Genomic DNA, 17,064 nt, shown 5'->3' on the forward strand with positions numbered 1-17,064 from the left:
TGTTACAGCGTCTTTCAGGATGATGTGAGGCTCATGCACACTATAAACTTCTACAAAAGCAAGAGAAATAGTAAAAAATGCTTCTGTAGTAGGTAAAGACACTGACTTTTATGCAAGGGACAAGAGGCCACGCAGCAGCTGTTTCTTCCCTCCTGGGAGAACACACGTTGTGGATGGAGTCAGAGGTGGCCGAGGAAGAATTCAAGCACCTGTGCGAGACAGTAAGTGCGAGAAGGACGTGCTGAGGAAAAACCATGAGCGCAGCTCCCTGGGCTTTAACATTAAGTTGACCTGAAGCTTCAGAATCATGAACCGATGAGTGGGCGGTGAGGGTGGGGATTAATTTAAACTGAGAGAAAAAGAATTGGGACTTTGTAAAATGTTCCACTCCTTGTTCCTGAGAGTGCAGGAGTAGTAACAGTCAAGAGCATGTTTGCAACATGTAAAAGCGACCTGAAGCTGGGTGTTGCCTGTTTACGTCAAGGATGCAGATGCCCGGTGCCCAGACCCCTCCCCAGCATCCTGCTATCCCGGACCCTCGCCCGGAAGCTGCGGAGTTAAAGTAGAGGTGCCACTAGCAGGACGACGCTGTGTGGTCAGAGCTCTGCTGTGGAAAGCTGGAGGTTTTGGTTCCAGAGAGAAAGCTGTTTCTAGAAAATGTCATTCTTTGAAGTGTGTTCTTATTTTGAAAGCCATCAAAGGCCCCAGGCAAAGATTAGGTTTTCAGGTTGCCGCACCCTCAGATGTGAAAGCAGGACCAGGTGGGAGGCTGTGCACAGCGCCCCACACCCTGCACCCCACACTTGCTCTATAAATACGGGGCTGAGTCTGCAAATCTGTCTGCAAAAGTCTGCAAAAATTTGGGGACTTTCAGGACCTTTATGGCTCACCTCAGGTCTGGTTTATTTGACTAACTTGGGTAGACTTCTGATTGGAGAAAATGAAAGGTACCTAACATTAATTTCTGGGCTATTTCATTCATCCACGTTCCCAAGGGGTTTGCTTTTCTCTGAAGCAGACAGACGTTGTTACACAGAAGGCCACCTGCACGGAGTTGACTCTTGAAGAGCTCCCTCCTTGTTCAAGTCCGCAGGCTGCCACTGCGGCTGCTCGCTTCCAATCCTTTCTTCAAGGCTTCATCTAGGTGAACGAACCCTCCAATCACTAAGCGGTCAGGGATGTGCAGGTGTTTCAGTTGTCCACAACGGAAGCTGGTCTGAGAATTCTGCCCACCCAAAGGCGAGGTAAGAGGTGCAGAGAGGGGTTGATTGCATTTTGACTTTTGCCCTTCTTGAACTTTAATCATAAGCCAAAGGCAAATTCCTTCTTGCTCCAGCTAGCCTGATCGGGACTTCGATTACTCGAAAACTGAGTCCGCGCAGATACTTCTAAAAACTTGTGATTAAAACTCATTTACCCCTCTATGTAAGCCCCCAGTTCTAACTATCTCGAGTCACAGTTTTCTGTGAATTCCAATGTACACAGATGAGTGAAAAAAATCTTTTTCTCTTAAAGCACTTCCTCTCAAGTATTTTACACGAGCATGTTAATTCTTTTGAATAAAAAATTTATTTTGCAAATCAAGTAAGCACTTTCAAAGTTATCGTCTATACAACCCCCCTGTTTTAGGGTATTAGGTTTTCTTGTAATACACCAGTGCTGTCATATACAATGGAGGGAGTAACATTAAAATACAGTGCAGGCAGAAGTTGTTTTCCATTTGCCAATCCACTGAGTAATTCAAATAAAAGGTGTAGTAGTTACATAGAAACAATTAAATATTTTTCATAATAAAAATATTATACCCACTCATATAACAATATGTAACTGACTATTCGGTTAAGTGATACAATGGTTAATAAATTGATTTTTTATAATCAAAAGAATAGAATCAGAAGAACATGAATGTAAATCTAGAAGGACAGATATTTTCAAAACAAAATTCCAGTGAAGGGCTGAACATTCTCAAACACAAAGAGTACATCAAGAATAAGTGGTTTCTGTTTAACATGTTCTCTTTAGTGTCAGGAAAGCCACAAATTTGATAAACATATGGTAAAGCCCAAGTTTTCTAGACATGAGTTCTGTAGTACCATTTATGTGTTATTTGTTCAGAAATGATGCCAACCCCATCAACAGAGCACGGCGGGAGAGGGGGGTGGGGGCGGGGGGGTGGAGGGGAAGTGCGCCCAAGCTGAATGGTTAAGTAACAGGCAGAGGCGGCAAAGGAGGCGGCTGGAGGCCGGGACACGGGGAGGGAAGCTCACGTCACTCTGTGCAGCTAGAAAGGGAAAAGCCCGGCTTGGGATTTTTATTTTTAGAGTGTTCCGAGACAAATTCCAGCAAGATGTCTGGTTTGAGTCAAGCCTTTCTTCTTGAACTTGACTTCACAACTGAGGTACTTGGCATACTTAAGGGAAAAAATGAATACACTCAGATTTATTTTTCTTAGATATTAAGGTAGAAAAGCAGCTTAAGGGATAAGAACAGCCCAGAAATCAAAATCCTGTGTCCTGTAAAGAATGGTATGGACAGACAGGTTTTGCTTATTAATGGAACAGGAAACGACAGAGAATTGGAGTTTAGGCTCTTTAAACAAGGAAAGGGCAGGGGAGAGCAGAGTGTAGGAATGCAGAGGCGCCCCCAAGAATGGAAAGGAAAGCCAGAGTCTGTCCATTTGACGTTCTGCTTTGGGCATTTGTAGCAAAGGCGTAGCAGGTTACATGTGTGTTACCTGGCCCTGGTGAGTTTCCCAGGTGCTACGGCCTGGGTTACCTGGAAGTTGTGCCAGGCATCCTCTCCCTTCTGAAATTAGGCTAAGGCCGAAGTTCCTAGAGGATCCGAATCCCTCTGAACCAAGCTAGTTCAGAAAGCTGTCCCACCATGCTTCTGGTGTTCACAGAAGCCTGGGCCAGCCAGCAGTGGGAAGGGTATGCTTGTATTTCTGGTTTATATGCTTTTGAAACAGATTGCATTTGACCAAACAAAGGGAACACAGTCCCGAACCTTCCTAACCTCCATCTATGCATGCAATCTGAGCCACCAAAAGGCAAGTTCATTGTTCCCGACGCTGCGGGTACTGGGAGTCTGTTCTGTACTGCAGAAAACTACACACCACAATCCAAGGCCCAAATTAAGTGACTGCTGCAGCCAGTATAAACCAGTAGGAATGTCATCTGGAATACTTTTGTTAGATAAAAGAGTGTCACCCCACTGAATGATATTTTCAAATATTTTATCAGGAAGTAAGGTCACTTTGCTTGTTTCTAACCTATGCAAGTTAAGTGTTTGCTTTGAAACATAATTGCATACAGTGCTTTTTTCCTCTTGGGGATTCTTTTGATTTTGGAGGAGTGTCTGTGCTCCAGGCCCTTTCTCCAAGCTCTTACTAACAATAGTTATATTAAATAGTTGCAAATGTGGTCTTAATGGGATGTCATTTACTTAAATTTGTAATACTTAAGGCAACTGCTCAATGTGCAGTATTTTCTGGGGATCCTTTTCTGAAAGAGGAAGCACAAATGGCTACAGTATTTTACGAAGCCGTTGAGATAATTTTGGATCAAGTTTAAAACAATCAAATAATTATTCATTTTGAAACTGATCCCACTGATGCCAAAGTACTCGATTTTCAGGCTCATCTGGAGTTCAGCAGCTTTGTGCTAAACATATGTTTCAAAAAAAAAAAAAAAAAAAAAAGACACCGACTTACATTTTCTGAAGTTTAGAAAGACATCCAAAGGACAAAGGTAACTTTTTTGCTAATGCGGTTACAACAGTGACAGCGGATGATTTATCCTACCGATTTGATCAACATCGATCAACAAGTGCACATGTGGTTTCTCCCCTGTACCAGGTCCCGTGCATGTGCGTGTATGCAGAGAAAGACACAAACACGCTCTCCACATTTTCGTTTTTAAAATGCTTATTCTCTCCCACACCAGTCATTCAAATAACGGGAGAATGTCCTTCTCGGTAAGAACCCCAGCAGGCACACACACACACACACACACACACACAGTGCAAGGGTGGGAGAGAAATCTAGCACTCTGAGAGGCAAAACCAGAGTCCCCATTTGTAATGATTACAAAATTTCATTAGGCAACAAGATTTTCTGGCTGAAAGGCACGTGAAAAATAACCATGACAACTTATTAAGACAATGGAAATTAATAGAAAAATAACTGCTTTAGGGGGATAGTACAGGTGAATCATTAGCACACCAACCCACTGGGGCTGCCCCCTAACGTGGGCACTGGCTGAGGGGAAGGGCCGGGTCGGAGGGACAGAGGGTCTGGTGCTCTTGGTTTAGTTTCGGTGATCCTTTAGCACTTAGTGAAGTCGTTGTGCCTTTTAAATGGAGGCCCCCCAAATCCTCTATGTGACAGAAGATTAAAAATTGTAGGGTTATATAAATATTTACTGTGGGCATGTCCCACAGGTTAGACCAAGTTCACTGGTCCGGCTGAGTGGGGTCTTCCGTGTTTTGTCCACCACCACTCAGCGGTACAAAGACAACTAAACAGAAAAGACAAAAGGAACCATTATTCCTTGGTTTTATGTCCATAATCTGCATAAAATAAATAATATATATTAAGTCAAAACTAGGGTTAAAATCTGGAAATGGGGGGCGGGGGGGAAGAGACCCAGCAATCTGGTGTTCTTAAGGCAGAACAATAGGGATCTCTTTAAATAGACATTTTATTATATCCACAGGCGATAAAATCCCAGAGCTACTGTTAGGCACGTAAATACGGATCCTGTAAGAAAAAAAAAATTTAGCACAGTATTATTTGTGTTAAGAGTTACTTAAAAGAAAACGTTTTATTAAGAAAACATACAGGTGCTTTTCTACCTATCCACCAAACAGAAAAACCAACCCAGGAAACTCAGATCACATGGGAGGTGCCACATTGGACGACACACCTGCCCACTAAAACACTCCGCTCTCTGCAACAGTCTTCAAAGTAGAAAAGTATCCAAGAGTCAGCGAAAACTTTTCAATGAACCTCAGAAATTCTGTGATCACAAAGGATATGTGTATGTACTATAGAGGGCCACACCCTTTAAAATGTCACCAACAAAATTCCACTTCTAACTGCTAGTATAACTTGAATATATTGATTAATCCAAAATGTTAGATGTGAATTATAATAATCACCGGGTTGTTTTTACATGTGAATTTTCATTCCCTTTTTTGGCTCAAAAATTACAAAACCAAAATTAACTCCTTACAAGGAGTGTCCCCGATTGAAGCAGAAAGATCGCAACTCAAAAGACTTTCCTTCCATCCAAAAAATACTGTCTTGAATTTCACTAAAAAAAATCCCAAGTAACGACAGTTCAATGACAGTATCTTATAAAACTTAAGATTCCACTGGTTGTAAAGCACATTATTTTACTACTAAGGAAAAAAAAAATACCAATTACTGTATGATACTCCACCTATCAGAAAACCTGCCTTCTAATTTCAGAGACATTAAAAGGTAAAAAAAAATGTGTTAGAATCAAAGAAACGCAGTTTTCCCAAATTTTATGTATTTTCCGCTTGTTTGAACTATCCAGACGAAAAAGAGCTTACCTGCTAAATATTTAATGTTATCGAGCTTGTGTGACTCCAGCATGGTTTTGAGGCCAGCAACCTCAGTGTCTATCTTCCTGTCTGTCTGGGTGACAGCCCGATCTTGCTGGGCATGCTTTCAAAACAAAGAGATTCACAGCATTAAACCACCTGGGATACACCTGCCGTCCCCTCGGCTCCCGCCGTCCCACAGGAAAGACGGGCTATGCTCCCTACGCTTAGGGAGACCTGGGCTTTAGCTTTAGTTCCAGTATCCTCCGTTATGTTGCGTTGGTCAGGGCCTTTACTGTCTCTGGGCCTGTTTACTTTAATTTGAAAAAAAAAAAAAAAAAAAAAAAAAAAAGCCAAAAAACTCACCAAAACCCCAAAACAAACACCACTGGCCCTGTCCTCACACAGGACAACCAAATGTGATAATGTAAAAAAAAGCTTCTGTAAAGGATACACTGGTCTACAAATTAAGGTTAAAGTGAAAAGGCAGTCTGTACTCAAAGACAATAAAGGTACGTCATTTTTTTCCCTCTTGGTGAGAGGTATACAAAAAATGCTTTCAAAAGTGAACACAGGGATGCCTGTCAGTCGGCTGAGTGTCTGCCTTTGGCTCAGGTCATGATCTCAGGGTCATGGGATCGAGCCCTGCTTTCGGCTCCCTGCTTAGCGGGGAGCCTGCTTCTCCCTCTCTCCACCTGCCACTCTCCCTGCTTGTGCTTCCTCTCTCTCTGACAAATAAATAAATAAAATAAAATTAAATTAAAAAAAAAAAGTGAATGCAATCTTAGATAATCTAAAAGTATTTGCCTTGACACAATTCCTATTCACATTTTAAACTTTTCTTCTTTCAAAGTTCAAACACCAAGTATTTTATGAGTATAAGGTGTGGTTATACCAAAGACTTATTTCTGTTCTTTTCCAAATACAATACAGTTAAAATAGATACACAACCATCCTCTAAGGGTGGCAAGTTTGGCTGATGTTATAAAGGGGTTGTAACATTTCATTAATGCACAAAAATAATTCACTAAATATCCTAGGACAAGTAAGTACAATGGACCCTTTAACAATTTTTTTTTTTTTAAGATTTTATTTAATTTTATTTGACAGAGAGAGATTACAAGTAAGCAGAGAGGCAGGCAGAGAGAGGAGGAAGCAGGCTCCCTGCCGAGCAGAGAGCCCAATGTGGGGCTCAATCCCAGGACCCTGAGATCATGACCTGAGCTGAAGGCAGAGGCTTAGCCCACTGAGCCACCCAGGTGCCCAGACCCTTTAACAATGGTTTAAAGTGCATGGGTCCACTTACACCTGATTTGTTTCAATATGGTACGGTGCTATAAATTTATTTTCTCTTTCTTATGATTTTAATAACAGCTTACTTTGTTTTAGTGTATAATACACATAACATAAAAAATATGTGTTAACTGACTGTTTATGTTATCAGGAAGGCTTCCGGTCAACAGTGGGCTATTAGTAGTTAAGTTTCTGGGGAGTCAAAAGTTATATGCAGATTTTTGACTATGTGGGAGGGTCCCTAACCTCCCTACTGTTCAAGGGTCATTTGTATGTAGTTCCTTATGGCTAACAAGTCTGGTAATGAACAAGGAAATAGAAGTCTGGATGAGCAGAAACATATTCCAGAGTAATACTCTACTATTCTCTGATGGAAGTGTCTTGCACGTTTAAGAGGTCCCAAGTAACAGAAGGCGGAAAAAAAGTAAAGCATGTTGTAAATTTGAAAAGTAATCTAAAAAATCGCCATTCCTTATTATTCTTCAATCACTGGGATTTAAACTTTCATGAACATAAACAAATATTCTATTAAGTGCCAAGAAAATTCTAGGATACCGCACTTCTGGGTACCTGCCCCAGAGAAGTCAAAACAGGGACTCCCAACAGATACTGGCACAACCACGCCCACAGCAGCGTGACTCCCAATGGCCAAAAGATGACGCCAACGTGTCCACTGGCAGGATAATCCAGCTGGGGTCTATCCGCAAATGGAATGTTATTTAGCTTTAAAAAGGAGGGAAATTCTGACAGGCTACGACATGGATGAACCTTGTGGACATTATGCTAAGCGAAGTCAGTCAGTCACAAAACAAATATTGTGTGATTCTACTTATATGAGGTTCCTAGAGTAGTCAGTTCATAGGGACAGAGAGCAGAATGGCGGTAGGCAGGGGCTGGGGAGAAGGGAATGGGAGTTAGCGTGTGACAAGTCGTTTCAGGGCTACAAGATGTAAAGAGCTCTGTGGATGAGTGCCAGTGATGGTTGTATAAGGGTGTGAATGTTCTTAATGCCACTGAACTGTTCGCCTAAAAATGGTTAAGATGGTAATTTTATGTATACTTTACTACAATGAAAAAAAAACCCCAAAACACACCCTAAGACACAAAACTTGAGAACCCGCCCCCATAACGTATCATTACAAAGGACAATAACCACACGTGGATGAAGCCAAGATGAGAACAATGACCACGAAAAGTAGTCTCATTTCTTACCAATGCCACCATTTCTGTCCTCATTTCCAGCAGCTTCCTTTCGTTCAACGAGTACTGAAACCAATGAACACGGAACACAGGTCAGATTCTGATGTATTCCTCTCTCTCCTTTCCTGCTGCCTTAAATATTCTGGTCTCAGTACTTCCAAGAATATAGGACACTAGACATCACATCTGGAATCAAGTAGCCTACTTGCCCCTTTCCTTTAGATATATTTTTTTGAAGTTTCTTTCCTTTCTCCTTTTCTTTTTTGAAGATTTTGTTTGTTAACTTGAGAGAGTCAGCGCACAAGCAGGGGGAGCGGCAGGCAGAGAGAAGCAGACTCCCCACGGAGCAGGGAGCCTGATGATGGGGCTCGATCCCAGGACCCTGGATCACGACCTGAGGGAAAGGCAGATGCTTAACTGACTGGGCCCCTGAAGTGTCTTATTTCTAAGCCACTCACTGCTCCAGTATCTAGGTTCCCTTTGTCACCTTTCACCTCTCTGCTCCTGTCATCTGTTCTCTGTGATGCCATGTGGCCCCTCCCCCTACTGTCACAGCATTCTCCGGGCACCAGTTTGCATGGCTGCTGAGTCATGTGCTTTCTGCTGCTTTTCAGAGGGTTGTAAAAGTGGGGAACAATTTAGTTTGGGAGCTAACCTGTCACAATCACAAAACTGGTCACTACCTGAGGCTTAGACAAAGTTCGGAATGTTATAAAATTGGGGGAAAAATGGTTTCAAGGAATATTTTTATGTGACAGGCATTGCCTAAAGATACAATATAAATACACTGGTACAAGATAAGCATTAAACCATCACATGTTGATTTAAATTAAACAACCACCCACTTGGGTGTGTCACAATCCAGTGTTACTGAAGGAACTCACCAGCACTCCCCAGAATCAAAGTGGTATCCTGCCTTTGGCTATTGACTTTTTGGGGGTTGGGTATTGACATTTATGCAAAAATTTAGTGCAATTTTGTTGACACCGAGACCAAAATCAGACACATCTCCTTAGTAGTAGGTATTAGGGTTTAATTGAGCAAATGAAAAATTAGTATTTAATTCTTCAGTAAGGTCACACTATGATAGAGGAGAAAATCAGTGCTTATGTATCTAGAAAACTTTCTAGCTATAAAATGTTCCCCTGGACTACCAGGGTGCTAGGATATAAAAAATAATATTGCTCAGAAATTTTTAAATTAAAAAAAATTTTTTTTAGAAGTTGGAGAAAACCCCCCAAACCCTAAACCAAGTACCAATCAGGACCAAAGAATGCTGATCTAGTCTAAACTTCAGGGTTTTAGAAGAGGAAGGAGCTATGCATCGAAATGCCACAAGAGGGCAGGGTGGACCGGATTTTTCAGTCAGTATTCACCCGCCTCTAGAGAAAAGCCAAGCCTCAATCTTGGTCCTGCCGTGATTTTTAAATTAACATCTATGTGACTCTATCTCCCTGTACCCCACGGTGGCTTAGAGGTCATACTGCTCTGAACCTGGCTGTAAGTAGCACCAGTTATAGAACTGAAACAGAACTTTACTCAACAAGGAGAGGGAAGGTCCTGTCACTCCTCTACCAATGCGCAGTGAATACACACTGCTGTCCTGTACTCAAGTCTTCTCAGTTTAGGATGACCAAAAACCACTTCTCAACTAGGTTAGAAAGGCCCATCCACTCACGGGCTTTCACCCATGTTCAGCAGGTGCACAGCTCTTAGCTATGGGCATCTTCCTAAATCAAGTGCATTCAGATTTTTTGCTAAGTACAAAACCCGTAAGGTCAAAGGTAATTAAAAGAGTTTCTCCTTCGGGCATCTGGGTGGCTCAGTGGGTTAAAGCCTCTGCCTTGGCTCAGGTAATGATCCCAGGGATCCTGGGATCGAGCCCCGCATCAGGCTCTTTGCTCCGTGGGGAGCCTGCATCCTCCTCTCTCTGCCTGCCTTTGCCTACTTGTGATCTCTGTCTGTCAAACAAATAAAGTCTTAAAAAAAAAAATGCTCTGCCTTCAGCAGGTCATGCTCCTGGAGCCCCATGGAGCCCAGCATCAGCCTCTCTGCTCAGTGGGAGCCTGATTCCTGCCCCCCCAACCTCTCTGCCTACTTGTGATCTGTCTGCTGAATAAATAAATAAAAAAAGTTTCTCCTTGGGGATGGGGGTGTGGGATGGGGTACCTGGGGGATGGACATTAAGGAGGGCTCGTGATGTAATATACACTGGGTAATATATAAACAAGACTGAGGAACCACTAAAACTAGTAATACACTATATGTTAATTAACTGAATTTAAATTTAAAAGATCTAATCTGTTAAGATGGTTAAAAAAAAAGAGTATTGTAGAAGAATTTGAAATTAAAATTCTAAATAACAGTGCTATGCAGAGACATTTGACACCTAAGGCAAAAGAAAAGTTTGGATATTTCATGTCATAGATCTTATGTTAATTTAAGTATTTTACTACTGAAGCATTATTCATCCTAATTAAAATTTTTTTCCTTTTCTAGAGACTAATCATACACTAGCACCTGTTAAATATTTTAGTGATGCTAGGTGAATTAATCTTTACTGTTGAAAAGTGGTTTTTGAGACAAGAAAGACAGGTGACATGGGAATAATGATTTTGTACAACAAAGCTCAACTTAACTCTTGAAATCCAGAGGTGGTTCCAAAATAGAGTTAAGTACTTATTTGAACTTCAGTATTAGCTTCACTTATCATTGTAGTACATTTTGGTTAAAAGCAAACTGAAAAACCAGGAGACAATGAACAACTGTGTATACCCAGTTTCTACATGTGAATCCAGTTCTGTATTAGTTAAAATATGCTTCACATAGCCCATTTCTCATTATTCTAAGAATAAAGAAGGTATCTAACCACTGCTATCAAATTCAAATAAAGCCTGAATGAGAAGATAGATGGGTTAAAAGTCACAAAAGGCAACTCAACATTATTATTAGAGGGGCGCCTGTGTGGCTCTCAGTGAGGTAAGCCTCTGCCTTTAGCTCAGGTCACCATCTCAGGGTCCTGGGATCGAGCCCCACATCGGGTTCTCTGCTCAGCAGGGAGCCTGCTTCCCCCTCTCTCTCTGCCTGGCTCTCTGCCTACTTCTGATCTCTGTCTGTCAAATAAATAAACTCTTTAGAAAAAAAAAAGATACAAACTTACAGCTGTAAAATAATTTAAGTCCTGGGATGTCATGCATGGAGACTGCAGTGAGTAACAATACACTATTTGAAAGTTGCTAAGAGAACAGAACTCAAAAGTTCTCATCACAAGAAAAAAATTTTGTACCTACGTGTGATGACAGATGGTAACTAGACTTACGGTGGTGACCACCCTGCAGTGTATGCAAGTAGCAGATCATCATGTTGTTCCCCTGAAACTAACATAATGCCTTCTATGTCAATTTTAACTGAGTAAAATAAAAAATTGAAAAGTGTTGCTGTGCAAACTTGGGAAAAAAAAATAGTAGTTTATGCATTATTTTTGAAAAACCAAGGGCAGCAGAACTGTATCTGCACACTTTCTTGAGTCCTGTACACAATCCCACAAGTTAACCACATAGGGGCAAGTGCCCTTCCATTTACTTATTTACAGCCTACATTTCTGAGACCCCCTTTTCTTTTTTTAAAGATAGATTTATTTATTTATTTATTTGAGAGAGAGAGCGTGACAGAGAGAGAGAGCACGTGCACGCGAGCACGCACGTACGTGTTCACACATGAGCAAGGGTAAGGGCAGAGAGGGAGGGAGTAGCAGGCTCTTCACCAAGCAGAGGGCCTGATGAGGGACCCAGGACCCTAGGAACATGACCTGAAACAAAGGCAGACGCTCAACCAACTGAACCACTCAGGCACCTCTCCCGAGATCTTTCTGGTAGCAAATGCACAGAAGTACTTTTCATAATTAAAACTTTCAATTTAGGGGCACCTGGGTGGCTCAGTGGGTTAAAGCCTCTGCCTTCGGCTTGGGTCGTGATCCCAGGGTCCTGGGATCGAGCCCCACATCAGGCTCTCTGCTCCGTGGGAAGCTTGCTTCCTCCTCTCTCTCTGCCTACCTCTCTGCCTACTTGTGATCTCTGTCAAATAAATATTAAATAGGGCGCCTGGGTGGCTCGGTGGGTTAAGCTGCTGCCTTCGGCTCAGGTCATGATCTCAGGGTCCTGGGATCGAGTCCCACATCGGGCTCTCTGCTCAAGGGGAGCCTGCTTCCTCCTCTCTCTCTCTCTCTGCCTGCGTCTCTGCCTACTTGTGATCTCTCTCTGTCAAATAAATAAATAAAATCTTTAAAAAAAAAAAAATATTAAATAATTTAAAAAACAAAACAAAACAAAACTTTTAATTTAATGTAACTTAAAAAATTGTTTTGAATTTATATTTGGAAGCAATGCAATCAAGTCATTAAGATTTCTCTATTTAAAAGTTTAAAAAGGCTATATGGGGGGCGCCTGGGTGGCTCAGTGAGTTGAGACTCTGCCTTCCGCTCAGGTCATGATTTCAGGGTCCTGGGATCAAGCCCTACATCAGGCTCTCTGCTCAGGGGGGAGCCTGCACCCCGTCCCCTCCTGCCGCCTCTCTGCCTACTTGTGATCTCTTTCTGTCAAATACATAAAATCTTAAAAAAATTTTTTTAAAAAGACTATATGGAAATTTTTTTAATCTTGAATTTCAGTGTACAATTTAATTTATTCAAGGCAGACGATCAACTTAACTTTAGAAAAATCTGGACTTGTGGAGGTTTAAGTTAGATGAAATAGGGTGAGATTAAACCATGGTTTGATTTCTTTGGTAATATCTAAATCACACGTAATTTAGTCTCTCTCCCTCTCTGAAATAAAATGAGATTCAAACTTGATTTAACCAAGAGTTTCATTTTTTAATAAGGTTTTACTTTTAAGTAATGTCTACACAATGCAGGACTTGAACTCATTACCTCAAGATCAACAGTCATACATGCTCTACCGACTGACCCAAGATTGGGAGCCAGGCGCCTCCGAAGATTTTCATTTTATTTTTCAAAGTATCAAACTTAAGCTCTAAGCTAGAATATAATGAAAGAGAAAACTGTGTCTATCAACGATGCACAGGTGAACTGTCTCTATACTCAGACCAGACCAGACCGAGCATTCCATCCTACAAAGCGATGAATTCACACTCTGTTTTGAATAAAGAAACATACCAATTCCTTCACTCTGCTCTTTTCTAGATTGAAGTCTAACTTGGTATCTGTTCGGACTTTGACCACTTCATCCTGGCAGGAGGGCAAACAAAGAGAGAAAGAAATCCAAAGTGAGAAATGGAAACCCTCTTGGGATGTGAAGCCTGGGACTCCCCAGTCATTATACAAATAACGCCTGCTTAGGCGTAAGGCCAGAGTGGGTTCCTGCAGCTTTTAATCTTGAGACTCCCAGTGTAATCTCCTTATGGAATTTATGACTGAAGCTGTTCCCTGGCCAACTCTGGAAAGCAGAGAAGGACTCAAAGGAGGAAAATATGAAATTCTGGTTTAAATAAAGCCTCTTTCTAACACTCATCACAACCTTTTCTTTCTTAACATCCATGTCCTTTCTACTTTAAAAAAGAAAAAAAAAAAAAAGAAAGAAAGAAAAAAAAAGAAATCCAACAGCTGGCATAGTCAGCATTTTGAAATCACATGTAATTCTCTAAACCCAGTCTGTTCTAACAGAACCTAAAGACTCCATATGTTGCAACTTCAACATTTAATTTAAAGATAACTCCATTCATCCTAGAACACAATTTTCTTAATGAATTTGTTTACAGACCTCACCAACTTATTCACTGTGTTCTTAGCTAAACCTTTCAGTGTGTACTTTTGAGACATATTACACAAATGCTCAACATGGGATTAAGTTTTTAAGAACACCTAAAGAACTTCTGACATGGTATTTATTACTATGTTTAAGTAACTGCCTACAAGCACGCAAGGAGAAGTGAGGATCTCACCATTATTTGTTGTTTTAATCGATGTAGCTCCACGTTTATCTTCTAAAAACACATAAAAAAAAAAAAAACAAGTCAAGGATATGGCTAGAAGGTTAGAAAAAAATACCTAAAACTTGGTGATAAACATACATTGGAACATATTTTCGTGCACAGTTCTGGCTGCATTCAGAATGAAGCATGAGCTGGAAAGTCTTGGGAGGAGACACGATTATCTGTCATACCAGAATGGGATTACGACGCATGCGCCTATTTGGGGGTCTCGGTGGCTCAGTCGTTAAGCATCTGCTTCCGGCTCAGGTCATGATCCCAGAGTCCTATCGGGCTCCCCGCTCAGCAGGAAATCGACTTCTCCCTCTCCCACTCCCCTGCTTGCGTTCCCTCTCTCTCTTGCTCTGTCCAAATAAATAATTAAAAATAGAAAAAAACCAAAAAACAACAACAAAAAACTCGCATGTGCCTATCTTGAGGTCAGTTTCATCCTGAAGGATACATAAAATCAGTAACACAGTTTAATTTTTTTTAAAGTAGGCTCCCTAGTGTGGAGGCCAGCGCGGGGCTCATGTTTCTTAGGACCCCAAGATCATGACTTATGGCCCCGAGATCAAGACCTGAGCCAAGATCAAGTCAGAGGCTTACTGACTGAGCCATCCCAGTAACACATTGTTTTTAACATACACGTTTGCCTCCAGAGGCCCTGCTGTCTTTATACCTTCTTCAATTTTTCTTTTAACAAATCCTGCCTTCAAATAGCTGATTTCAAGGGCAAATGTGAAAGTATCCAACTACTGTTTTCTAGCAAAAGGATTCTCTTGCTAGAAGGCCGTTCATAAGACCAAGATGAATCACTAATAAATGGACTTCATTTATGAGACTTTAGCTAGGACCGAAAACAAAAGGAAGGATGCAAACACAGCACTCACTTCAGTGCTGAACGCCTCACTTAAGAAAGCAAGGGATATATTTGCAACAACGTGGATGGAATTAGAGGGTATTATGCTAAGTGAAATAGGTTAATCAGAGAAATACCATGATTTCACTCATACGTGGAATTTAAGAAACAGATGAACATATGGGAAGTGAAGGAAAAATAGAGTAAGGTAACAACAGAGAGGGAAGCAAACTATAAGAGACTCCTAATCGTGAGAACAAACTTGGGGGTTGCTGGTGGGGGGGAGGGAGGACGGGGTGACTGGGTGACGGGCATTAAGGAGGGCACGTGAGGGAATGAACACTGGGCGTTAAATGTAAGTGATGAATCATTAAATTCTACCCCCGAAACTTGTAATATACTGTATGTTAACTAAACTGAATTAAACAAACAAACAACAAAAGAACCCCACCCCCCACCCCCGCCAAACCAAGGGATATTTTACAGCAACACTTTGTGATAACCGGAAGCTGGAAACAATTCTAATATGCAGTTGGCCCCTGAACAACACAGGGGGTGAGGGGCACTAATCACCCCCTCCCCGTTAAAAAATCTCCATATATAGGGGTGCCTGGGTGGCTCAGTGGGTTAAGCCTGTGCCTTCAGCTTAGATCATGATCTCGGGTCCCAGGATCAAGCCCTGCAATGGGCTCTCTGCTCAGCAGGAAACCTGCTTCCCCTCTCTCTCTGCCTACTTGTGATCTCTGTCAAATAAATAAATAAAATCTTAAAAAAAAAAACCAACAACCTCTATATGTAACTTCTGACTCCCCGAAAACTCAATAGCCTGTTGTCGACCAGAAGCCTTACTGATAATATGATGTATTTTGAATGTTATATGTATTACATACCATCTTCTCAGAATAAAGAAAGCCAGAGAAAAGCAAGTATTAAAGAAAATCATATGGAAGAGAAAACACTGACTAAACTGTGTGAAGTGGTTGGCTGGTTGGTTGAAACCCGTGTTGTTCAGGGGTCAAGCATACATCACAGTAGAGTAACGAGGCACATTTATTTAACACTACAGACAATGAGCAAGACCAACCCACCATTAAGACACACCACAGGATTCCCCCAGATGAAGTTCTGGAAAAGGCAAAACCAGTCAACGGTGACACAGGATATAGGGGTCTTCCTAGCAGGGGTTAGCAGGCTTCTGGGGTGCCAGAATATACCATGTTTTGATCTGGTGGTGGACACTTGGTGAAAACACATCTAACCTGTCCACTTTTGTCTGTGTATTTATGTCTCAACGTCTCAACAGCGAGCATTTTATTAGTACGAGCAGCTCTTTAGTTTTACCTCATTTTCGGCTCTGAGGGCCGAAAATTCGCTCTTCTCCAAAATAATCATATCCTTTTTCACATTGGCAATCTGAGACATTATTTGCTGAACAGTGATCTCCTAGGAAAAAAGAGAAACGAAACATTAACCTAGGCTGGCCTAGGACGTCTGCCTCCCACCTGGAATCATCTTAGTGAGAAACCAGGAGAATAAGGACACGAGGAGAGAGGTTAAGCACGGTCATCCTCTATTCCAGAATGAAGAAAGGAGAAGAATAAAGACTCAAGTCCAGTATCCCCATCAAGTGAGCCAGTTCAAAGGGTGGCGGTCTGAGGACCAGCAGCTCAAGAACACTCTGCTGTGATCCCAGCCACATCTCCCTGTGTTCAGTACGGTGGACTGGAAGAGTCCATTTTCAACACAGCTGAGTTTTCCAATATGACTCTACAACAGTTGAGAAGATAGCTTTGAAAAAAGAAATACAAGTATATGTATTTTATTTAAGGTAGGCTTAATATTTAAGGTAGGCTCCGTGCCCAGCGTGGAGCCCAATGTGGGGCTTGAATTCATGACTCTGAGATCAAGACCCGAGCTGAGATTGAGTTGGATGGTTAAAAGACTGAACCACGCAGTTGCCCCTTGAATAAACTACTTTTTATACCACTAGGATCATTTCCTTCTCAACTATGGTTAAAAGTACTATATGCTTTTTAGGGAGCCTGGGTGGCTCAGTTGGTTAAGTGTCTGCCTTCAGCTTGGGTGGTGGTCCCAGGGTCCTGGGATAGAGCCCTGCTTCTCCCTCTGCCCCTCCTCCTGCTTCTGTTCTCTCT

At 41.7% G+C, this 17,064-nt stretch overlaps 1 protein-coding gene across 1 annotated transcript in view; it reads right to left on the bottom strand.

Moving 5' to 3' along the window:
• Positions 1-1,550: 1,550 nt before the first annotated feature.
• MCUR1 (mitochondrial calcium uniporter regulator 1) overlaps positions 1,551-17,064 on the bottom strand; it is a 29,246-nt gene continuing 13,732 nt past the window's right edge. The window contains exons 4-9 of the mRNA XM_082730234.1: positions 16,253-16,354; positions 14,023-14,064; positions 13,238-13,309; positions 8,077-8,130; positions 5,581-5,695; positions 1,551-4,759 (exon numbers count right to left, since the gene is read on the bottom strand). Of these exons, the coding sequence (XP_082586360.1) occupies positions 4,704-4,759; positions 5,581-5,695; positions 8,077-8,130; positions 13,238-13,309; positions 14,023-14,064; positions 16,253-16,354 (441 nt within the window). The 3' untranslated portion in view covers positions 1,551-4,703. The remainder of the gene's footprint in view (positions 4,760-5,580; positions 5,696-8,076; positions 8,131-13,237; positions 13,310-14,022; positions 14,065-16,252; positions 16,355-17,064) is intronic.

This window comes from Mustela nivalis, assembly GCF_964662115.1.
Source record: "Mustela nivalis genome assembly, chromosome: 5".
Lineage (NCBI taxonomy): Eukaryota > Metazoa > Chordata > Mammalia > Carnivora > Mustelidae > Mustela > Mustela nivalis.